This window comes from Otolemur garnettii, unplaced genomic scaffold (assembly GCF_000181295.1).
Source record: "Otolemur garnettii isolate 467f Iridium unplaced genomic scaffold, OtoGar3 scaffold00104, whole genome shotgun sequence".
In the NCBI taxonomy this organism is placed as follows: domain Eukaryota; kingdom Metazoa; phylum Chordata; class Mammalia; order Primates; family Galagidae; genus Otolemur; species Otolemur garnettii.
The window spans coordinates 7,553,904-7,564,842 of NW_003852499.1; the positions used below are offsets into that span (position 1 = coordinate 7,553,904).

General features: G+C 36.7%; 1 protein-coding gene across 6 annotated transcripts in view; it reads left to right on the forward strand.

Moving 5' to 3' along the window:
* LOC100962189 (ELKS/Rab6-interacting/CAST family member 1) overlaps positions 1–10,939 on the forward strand; it is a 285,037-nt gene that overhangs the window by 213,872 nt on the left and 60,226 nt on the right. For all 6 annotated transcript variants that reach the window (XM_023517104.1, XM_023517106.1, XM_023517103.1 and 3 more), the window contains one exon: positions 5,695–5,888. In XM_023517104.1, coding sequence (XP_023372872.1) covers positions 5,695–5,888 — 194 coding nt within the window. The remainder of the gene's footprint in view (positions 1–5,694; positions 5,889–10,939) is intronic.

Here is a 10,939-nt window from a genome sequence, read left to right on the forward strand (position 1 = left end):
GATGCTGTTTGTACTCATTTCATTTACCCAAATGCTATAATCCAATACATTGTTACTTTAAACAGGTGTCTTTTAGATAGTTTGAGAATAAGAAAAATAAAATTTTAATGCAGTTTTACTTTCATTTATTGCTTATCCAATTTTCTTCCTTTCTTTTATATGAGTTTTTAACCTATATCATTTTTCTCCTCCCTGAAGAACTTTTAACACTTTTTTTTGTTTGTCTGGAGAAGTCTTTTTTTGTTTGTTTGTTTGTTTGAGATAGTTTCAATTTGTTGCCCTGTGTGGAGTGCTGTGGTGCCATAACTCACAGCAACCTCAAACTTTTAGGCTCACGTGATTCTCTTGCCTCAGCCTCTTGAGTAGCTAGGACCACAGTTGCCTGCCCCAATGCCTGGCTATTTTTAGAAATGGGGTCTTGCTCTTACTCAGGCTGGTCTTGAACTTGTGAGCTCAAGCAAGCCACCTGCCTCTGCCTCCCAGAGTGCTAGGATTATAGGCATGAGCCACCGTGCCTGGCCCTGGGAAGTCTTTATTTTTCCTTAACTATTAGAAGATAATTACACTGGATCTAGAATTCTAGGGATTGTCACTGACCCTCTACACTTTCAATATTTCACTCTATTCTCTTTTTGCTAATATGGTTTCTGATAAGAAGTCTATTGTAATTCTTAACATTGTCCCTCTGTAAGTAAGATGTCTTTTTCCTGTGACTTTTTTCAAGCTATTTTCTCTTTACCTTTGGTTTTCTGCAGTTTGAATATAATATTCCTAAGTAGAGATTTTTGGTATTTATCCTGGGTTGATGTATGTCATCAATTTTGGAAAATTTTCAGCCATTATTATGTAAAGTATTTCTTCTGTTTCTCTGTTTTCCTTCTGGTATCCTAGTTATTGTGTATGTTGTATCTTTTGATACTACTACACAGTTCTTGTATGTGCTGTGCTTTTTTTTTCTTTCATTTTGTTTGCATTTCAGTTTAAGAATTTTTTATTGACCTATGTTCAAGCTCACTAATTCTTTCTTCAGCCACGTCCAGTCTACTGATGAGCCCATAAAATGTATTCTTCATTTTTTATGGTTTTGATTTATAGTATTTTTGAGTCTTTTTTTTTTTAATTCTTTATTAGAGATTCCATCTCTCCACTTACATCACCCAGCTATTCTTGGATGTTGTCTATTCTTTACATTAGAACCCTTACCATGTTACATAGTTAAATACCCACACTAATAATTCCAATATCTATATCAAATGTCTGAACCTGGTTTTAAAGCTTGCCAAGTTTCTTTGGACTTTATTTTTTTCTTTCTTTTTATCATGTCTTTTTCTTGCTTTTTGCATGTCTTCTTTTTGTTGAAAGCTGAACATGATATATCAAAGTAGAAACTGAGATAAATAGGACTATGTTGTATGATGGGGTTTTGGGGGGCTTTATTTTTGTTTTTGTTTTTTGTAACGTGACTAGAAGTTCAACAGCATTTAATGCTGGCCATAGGTGCTAAAGTTTTCAAATTTTTATGATGTCTTTGTTTCTCCTTTTGACTTTGGGGTTCCCTCTTCACAGAGAGGCTGTGTCTTGTAGCTCTTTCACCTGTAATCCACTGTTATTATTCTGGAGCCTTTGGTATGGTGGTAACATAGAAGGAAGGTTACAAGGTCTATAATCTTATGAACATTTGTTTTTGACTTGGATTTTTTAAAATTGAAGCTTTAAAAAAAACTGTTTATAAATTGTTAACTTTTCTTTTTCTTGCTTATCCTACTTTTAAACTGTTTACTTTTCTTTCTTCTGTTCTTCCTGACTCCTCTCACATCCTGAAATACTGGTGAGCCACTCCTTCAAGCCAGTGACTGACCTGAAAAAGTGTTACTCTGAAGTCTTGGCTAATAATTTTTTCCTGTATTTTGCACAAATGACTTTTCACCACCCTGTGGAAGAATGAATATACTTAACCTTCTCATCCTTCCCTTCCTCAAATAAGACCTCCTGATTTCTCTCCTCTCCTCTCCTCCCCTCCCCTCCCCTCTCAATAATTTCTTTCTGATGTATTGTCGGGATGAATGCAAAGTAGAAAACTTTTTATATGACCAAAATTCTCCCCTAAACCTTGGGAAAGGTTTGCATTTCTGTTTCTTTTTCTTTGTTTTGTTCCTAGTGGGTTAATTCATTCAGGCTGCTTCTCTTTCCTTTGTACCATGTTGTGGCTTTTATCCACACCAGTTTAAGGGTGAATTTGTTAACACAGTAAAATACATGTCTGCCAACATAACCTCCTTAAAAGACCATGCTTAGTAACTGAATTTTCACAACTGATGAAATCTAAAACCTGAAACAAAAGAAATTGGTAAAGAACTTAATCTTCAAAGTACAGCTGTTCCTTCCACAGAGCACTTAGCTCAATTTACATAAACATCTCTCCTTTACTCAGGGTACTTCATAGAGTTTTCCTTAGTATATACATTTACCCCTTTAAGGGGTGTGTGTGTATATATGTAGGGTCTTTTTTTTTTTTTTTTTTTAGATAGCATCTTCCTGTGTTGCCTGGGGTAGAGTACAATGGTGTCATCATAGCTCGCTATAACCTAAAATTCCTGGGTTCAAGAGAGCCTTCTCTTGCAGCCTCCTGAGTAGCTGGGACTCCATATACATGCTACTGCACTCAATGTAATTTTTGTATTTTTTTTGTAAAGGTCACGTCTCCCTATGTCATGCTGGTCTCAAACACCTGGCCTTAAGTGATCCTCCTACCTTAGCCTCTCAGAGTGCTAGGATTATAGGTGTGAGCCACTGTGCCTGGCATCATTTGATATTCTTGATCATCATGTGGGCTATATTTAAGCTTGGGCTTATATTTAATTACTAATTATTTTCTCTTCTTCCCAATCTTTCTTCTTTTCCTACTACCGTGTTTCCCTGAAAATAAGACACTGTCTTATATTTCTTTTTTCTCAAGAAGACACACTAGGGCTTATTTTGAGGGGATGTCTTCCTCTCCACGCCGAAATGCATAGCATGGCTATGCAGATACGCTGCATAGCCATGCCCATCACTAGGTCTTATTATTGGGGTAGGGCTTATATTTAACAAATGCATAGAAATCCTGCTAGGGCTTATTTTTTGGGTAGGTCTTATTTTCAGAGAAACACGGTATTTAGGTCTGTGGGCTATGTTAAATCAAAGTAGTCCCCTGCTTTGTGCATATTCATTTTTTCCACAAATATTTGAGTTTCTACTTTCGTTAGTTGCTAAACTGGGCGCTGAGGATAAGTGGTGAAAAGGACAGACCAGTCTCTTGGCCTCATAGAATCTATAGTCTTTGTTAGTGAAAATAAGAGGCTCAGGTAGGTAATTATAAATCTCAGGATGTGATGGACACTAATATTAAAGAGAACTCATGTAGGTCAGGGTCATGGAAGACCTCCTAACACAAGTGTCATTTATTAATCTGACACCTCAGAGTGAGGACTCACCAGCATATGTGAAGGCCCAGAATGCAGTAGTTACAAGTAACCTATCTATAATAAATTATTAGAAATCAGAGCTATTTCAAAAACATTGTCTATCAACTAGCCTTCAGGTTTGTTTACACAGTTGCCTTTTTGCCCCTAATCCAAGCCCTCTCCTATTGCCTATTTTAACACTTCCTTTCTTTGGGAATACTGGGAATTTTCTCAGTTACTCCTGCTTTTGATTATATCTTTAGTCTCTTCTTTGCTCCTTCCTCCTCTTTGTATATAAAAGTTTTGAGCTTTCTCTAAAATATCTCCTGACCTTGATACTTTTCATACTCTCCTCTGTCCTCCCTTTCTGTTAGGCATACTTTATTTAGAAAGCTTTCATAGCTTTCTATGGGCATGGTGGTGTAGTCTCAGCTACTCAGGAGGCTGAGGTAGGAGGATTGCTTGGGTCCAGGAGTTCAAGACTGCCGTGAGCTGTGATCACACCACTGCAAACAAAAGAGTGAGACTCTGTCTCTAAAAAAACTAAAGAAACTTATTTGCTTCTCCTGCCTATGAAGGATTGACTGCCACAGGAATTTCCTTCCTTCTGTTAACTCAGAAACTGGCTCCAGCCACATACACCTAAGGTGGCAGGTTCGAATCCAGCCCGGGCCCACCAAACAACAGTGACGGATGCAACCAAAAAATAGCTGGGCGTTGTGGTGGGCGCCTGTGGTTCCAGCTACTTGAGAGGCAGAGGCAGGAGACTTGCTTGAGCCCAGGAGTTGGAGGTTGTTATGAGCTGTGATGCCACGGCACTCTACCCAGGGAACAGCTTGAGGCTCTGTCTCAAAAAAAATCCAACAACTCAGAAACTGGCAAAAACAATGTGAAACAACTGATTTTAGACACTAAACAATACAGAACTGAGATCTCTTTTTACCTCCCAAACTTGTATAGTTTTTGTTTCTTAAACTATATTTCACAAGTATGCCAAAGGACTTACCTTAAAAGAATAGCTATTACTTTCACAAAGCCTTCAGTTCAGTTTATATAAACATTCCCATTTATTCCAGATAGTTTATTTTGGAGCTTTCAAAAGTATTTCCTGAGAATCTGTTTGTTCCTTTAAAAATTTTTTAAGCCATCTTAAGACACTAAATATGTCCTGTTGTCTTTTATATAAGAAAAAACTTCTTGGCCTTTGTATTCTCGTTAAATATGTTATATGTCAATGGCTTTAGAGATTCAGGAGGACAATGAAGGACGTGAAAATTAGTTTTTGATTATTGAAGGAGTATTCCAGAATGGATGACAATATTACTTGACTTTTATACCAGGATCCTGAACAAAAATTCTTTTCTCAATTCTAAGTATGGGTCTTGATTTCTGACTTCATTTGTCTGTCTCATATTATCTTGTAAATTCCTGAATCCATGCATGAGGGAAATATCTGTGTGGTATAGCCATTTTCTTAAGGTAACTTGTAGTAACACACCTGTTGTATCTGTATGGTTCTCGATATTCCAGGCTACATGATTCACACATGTTCAATAAAGCAGAAATACAAGATGGAAATAGAAGTTAGGGCCTATTGGCAATTTGGTTTCAGCACTGTAGTAGCAGATCAGCACAAGTCCCTGGTGGTGCCTTTGATGTTTTCTTGGAAAGATTACTTGCAGTCCAATGGCTTATTAGTATATCTCACTAAACTCTGGAGCATCTCTTGGATTACGATTTTTTTTGTCCTACACTTGATCTTAGCCAAAAGGTTGAGAAGTGATGATATTTGGCCTAATAATGACTATCCAGAGATATATGTAGTATTGGTTTGAACAACTAATCCGTTTGGGTAAAACTCAACAGAAATCAAGTAGGTAGGAGGGGTTGGGTAAATTCATACCTAACTGGTACAATGCACACTCTCTGGGTGAAGGGCATACATCAAACTTTGATGTAAAATGTACAGAAGCAAATTATCCAAGCAAAATGTGTGTGCCCTTGTAATATTCTGAAATAAAAAAATTCTTAAAAGAAGCAAATCCATTTGGAATGTAATATAATTCTCCATTTATTACTAATCTTTTGTTTATGTAATTCTTAAGTGGATAAAGCCTTATAAATTGAAGACTAGCTATTAGATATTTGATACTACTCTTTTTAAATTGGAATATGCATATTTCTTTGGGACATGGTTTGCCCATTGCTGCTACATGTATATCTGACAGAATGGGGACATTTTTCTTGGTAGGCACATGAGGCTACATTGGAAGCCAGAGCCAGTCCAGAAATGAATGACCGAATACAACAATTGGAGAGAGAGATTACCAGGTACAAAGATGAATCCAGCAAAGCTCAGACAGAAGTTGACCGCCTCTTGGAAATCTTGAAGGAGGTGGAAAATGAGAAGAATGACAAAGACAAGAAGATAGCCGAGTTGGAAAGGTAAGGAGAGGGGAAACTGAATGGGACTTATAACAGGTTAGGAAAGCAAAAGCATGGTTTTAAAACTGTATTTTGGGGGGATATACTTTTTTGACATATCCGGCTCTGGATTTAAGTTCCAGAGTGCTTGATATTTCTTTATTATCTACTTTTTATTCTAAGTCAGTGTAAATTCTTTGTTGCAGTATCTAAAAGGCAAGATGGAGAAGGAATAAATTGGGAAGGTATGGACTTCAACATCATTGACAAAAAAAGAAAGTGTTCATTAAGAGTTAAAGTTTCTTACTGGCTAATCAAGAGTGATTTTACTGGCTTTTGAATTATTTATTTCTCTATACAATGAGGAAATGATCTTTAAGTGTAACGAGTTAATTTTTTATCATTGGTTTAGACCTTTTTTGTTGAGTTAATGCTCTTTTGGGCTATGAATGTTTAGATTTTTCACATACTTTTGAAAAGCAAACTATTACCTTAGTGCATAGATCAAAATTGGAAGGAGGGATATTGAAGATAATTTGGGTGACTTAAATATGATTTTTATGGAGCTATGACTCAGTTCTTCAGAATATGCTGTGTTTTGATAGCTACAACCAGACATAACCCTCTTATAATTTGGTGGGTATTTTTTCTCTTATTAGACTATTTTTAATTAAAGATTAAGCATGTATCTCTTAACCTCATCTTTTACCCCATATGTTTAACATGACTCCCAAAGTATATACAAATATAGCTTTGTTAATTACCCATATTCTTCTGAATAGCCAGAAAGACTGACAGTGACGGAAGGAAGTCACCAATCATGTGGCTCTTTTAGGAGTGATCCTTAGGAATAATTTATTTCCATGCTCTCGAAGGCTCAGAAGTAGTAGGCTGTTTCCATAAATTTTTTACATTTTGGGGGTTACTGGTAGACTTGATACATGTATTTTCCCTGAAGTTATTTTCTCCTGTTCTATACCTATAGAATTTTAATTTTTAAGAAACCAAAACAACAAAGTCCATCCCTCACAGTTTTCCTTCACTGTTCTGAAAGTGTGAATCATGTGGGCTCATTACTTGCTCACTTATTTTGACATTAACTCTATTCATTTCTTTAGTTTTGAATAAGACACTGAATATAATTCTTTAAATGAGAATTTAAAAATTACCAGAGCCACAAGATTATGTGTGTTTTTGTACGTCTTTACACTGTACCCTTTCTTGCAACACAAACACACCTATTCATGGGCTGCATACACATATGCAGCCCTTTCATACATGAATACAAACCTCTCTCTGCTTTCATGTGGGCCTGAAATCAGCAGCAGCACCACAGAGATGTTAAAATACAATGACTTCCCACTAAGTATATTTCAGAAAAGAAATGCCTTGAGAAAGTTTCATTTTATGGTTTGAATTCTTGTGTTAGAAATCAACATTTGAAAGTATTGCTTGCTATTCCAAGCATCTTGCTTGAAAAATGCTTTTGGTTCTTTTTTGGCTCTAATACTGATTTGGGAGATGGATGTGAATTGAAGGAAAATAAGAAATAGGACAAAGTCTATATTTACTATCCAAAGTGTGCCCCAAATAGCAGCTTTTATTAACCACTATATTTCTCATATTTTGAAAATTATAAGTGATCTACTCTTTTCCACAGAATATAACTCTTATAAGTTGGAAAAAGCACTATGCAGTTCTGTCCTCTGGTCATGCAGGGGTTTTAATTTTGTTTTAGGATTTGACACAATTTTGTGGCTACTGAAATAAAAGAAACAGCTTTCCCAACTCAAGTTTTTGCTACCAACATTGTAATTTGTTACTCAGTAACACAGTTAAAATATTGAATAAATAGTAGAATCGTAGAATTTGTGAAAGAGCTCTACCGTTGCATTTTACGGAAGAGGAAACCAAGAACCAGAGAAGTTATCCTTGAAGTTACATATGAGCCAGAGCTAATGGAATAGGGAATGGGGTTTTTAAATTTCAACTCAGTTTTCTTTCTGTTCTGCCAACACTAGTTATGTTCTTAGAAGATTTACTGGCAACTGTTATTTGAGTGTTTCCTACTCCTCTGATTTATATTTTTGCCCCATATTGACCCAATGTCTTCTTCTTATTATTATTATTACTATTTTTGATATAGAGTCTTAACTCTGTTGCCCTTGGTAGAGCACCCTTGCATCAGAGCTCACAGCAACCTCAAACTCTTGGGCTTAAGAGATCCTTTAGCCTCAGACTTCCGAGTAACTGGGACTTCAGGTGTGAACCACTACACTTGGTTAGTTGTTTTATTTTTAGTAGAGACAGGATCTTGCTCTTCCTTGGGCTGGTCTCGAACTCCTGAGCTCAAGTGATCTACCTGCTTGGCCTCCCAGAGTGCTGAGATTATAGGCATAACCACCCAGCCAAGACCCAATGTCTTAAGCAGAAGTGGCTGTCTTTAGTATTGTGGGTTGCTTGCTTAGAAACTAAGGTAGATTTTAGTTTTACTTATACCCTTGAAAGACATTTTTATAAATAAGCTCTGCTTATTATACAAGGTAATCAATACATTCCATGTCAGTGATAGTTGGGATTATATTATACCTTTTGTTCCCAGATTTAGTACCGATTTGTATGTGTATTTCCATGTCAGTGATAGTTGGGATTATATTATACCTTTAGTTCCCAGATTTAGTACTGATTTGCATGTGTATGACTCCTGTATTTCTTACTAACCGTTTGCTTCTTGTGTTGCCATTCCACTATTTCCTACGTGTGGGTGTCTGTCTCCATGTAATTTATTATTTGAGTTTTGTCATCTTTCTTTTTGTCTTATCATGTCCTGTTCCACTGGGGTTTTTGGTGTCTTGTCTGTTTATATATGTCCATTCCCTCTGCCCCTTGGCCATGCTGTTTCTCAGAAAGCCAGTTTCCCGCAAACTGTACCCTCCACACCAGGTTTCTGTGCCTGTACCATCAGGGGGGTTTGTTTGGGACTTCCTGGGAAAGTGAGTGTTATGTAAGGCTACAGTCTTATGTTAGAGTGAATTGCTACTGCTGCTTTTGCTACTGCTGGGGCTTGCTGGGAGTTTTGCTTGATCAGAATTAAAGAACAGCCAGTTATACGTCAAGTGGAGCTATACCTCTTGGGTACTCTGCTTTTGGGTAAAGTCAATCTGTGTTTCCTCTATTGGAGTAGTTATGATGTTGCTAGTTGTGATTGTTTTATTCTTTGCTTTGGCCCATCTTTATGTGGTGGTTCTTATGCTGGAATGCTCTTTAAGTAGCCCTTTAACTGATGTAACTATAGTGCCATCCTGTAATTCAGCATGTAGAGTTTTTTCTTAGGGGTATTCAGCAACCTTCTAAGCACAGAAATAAACGCAAATTGGGGATAGCACCTGTGACTAAAAGGAGTAGGACACTGGCCCCATATGCTGGAGATGGCAGGTTCAAACCCAGCTCTGGCCAAAAACTGCCAACGCCCCCCCCGCCCCCAAAGCAAATTGTTATAATCATTGAACTCAAGCAAGTTCCTAATATTATTTGCATTTCATAATATTTCTTATGTAAGGATCTTCAATATTGAAAGGTTTAGATTATGTCATGAAGAATTCCCAGACCTGTTCTTTGTGGTCTAGAGAAATAAACAATTAGTTTCTTTCCATGTTGGCTCTTACAGAAAATAGTAGTTGTCAGAAGATGAGTTAGTATCGTACTACTCTTGACCTACTGCAGTTTTAAAAGGAGGATTAGGTAAAGCGACCTATATATCTGCAAATATAAAGTGTTTTCCCAAGTAAGTCTAAGAACTACTACTTACATGTTCATATTTTATTCTGTGGTGTATACCAGTTAGAATTCAGTGACAGAAGCAGAGCAGGAAGGCTATACATGCGCACCTGCTCACACACACACACACACACACAAACACACACGGAGAAATATACATCCATCTATTCACAGACTTACTACAAGGAATTGTCTTGAATGATTGTGGGGCTGGCTAAGGAGGACTGAAATCCCTATGGCAGGCTGTCAGAAAGGAGAGAGCATGAGCAGGAACTCCTGCGGGCACATGCCAAAGCTGTGGGCGAAGACAGAGTTTCTTTTCTCTAGGGAAACCTCAGCCCTATTCTTAAGCCCTTCCAAAAGATTCCTTTATGCCCTCCCAGGTTTTCTAGGATTATCTCCCTTACTCAAACTGATTAGTGCCTTTAGTTATTTTATATCAGCAAAATAACTTCAGAGCAATATCTAGGTTAAAGTTTGACTGAATAACTGGGCACTATACCCTAGTCAAGTTAATACTTCAAGAAAGTCATCCTCTGGCAGTTCTGGATGGTCTAGATGTGATAAAAAATACCAAACTGGACTGGAAATGTTTTTATACTATAAGTAGATAGATAAGCCTCAGGAACCTGGAATGTGATTGAGAATTTCTCTCCTAACATGAACATTTTAAAGTTTCTATATGGATTTAGGTTTTTCATTGGCATAATGTTTAAAATATTTAGAGAGAATAATACTGGAGACTGATAGAATCCTGATAGTATTTTTTCACACTCCAGAAAAAATTGTTTATTGTTTGCTCTTTTACACCTCCTGTGCCTCTTAGTTAAAGACCCATGTTATAGCACTACACTGGGACATTGTCCCCTTTGTCATTTGTTATATTATGCCTTACAGTTTTGCTTTTTCATTTGCTATGTTATCTTTTTTAATACCAAAATCATGAATGAATTCAGAGTTTAGTATTTATAGCAGAAGTCCTTCGTTTTACTGTAATATGAGATTTATTTTAATTAAGTTCAGTATGGCATTCGGAAAGTTTTGTAATTATCTAACTCACAAGAAAATCTTCTGATTTCATGTGAGTTATGTAAGGCTAGTCTTGTGCTAGAGTGAATTGCTACTGCTGCTCTTGCTACTGGTGGGGAAAAATCTTCTAATTTTCATGTGAGTTAGATATCAAGGATTACCTTTGGTTTATTGAAGTTAGGAATTTTCAATGATATAAAAAAATAGCATCTATTATTGTGTGATCTAAAGAATTAATAGAAATTGTGAGTTTATTTCCCCCCCCC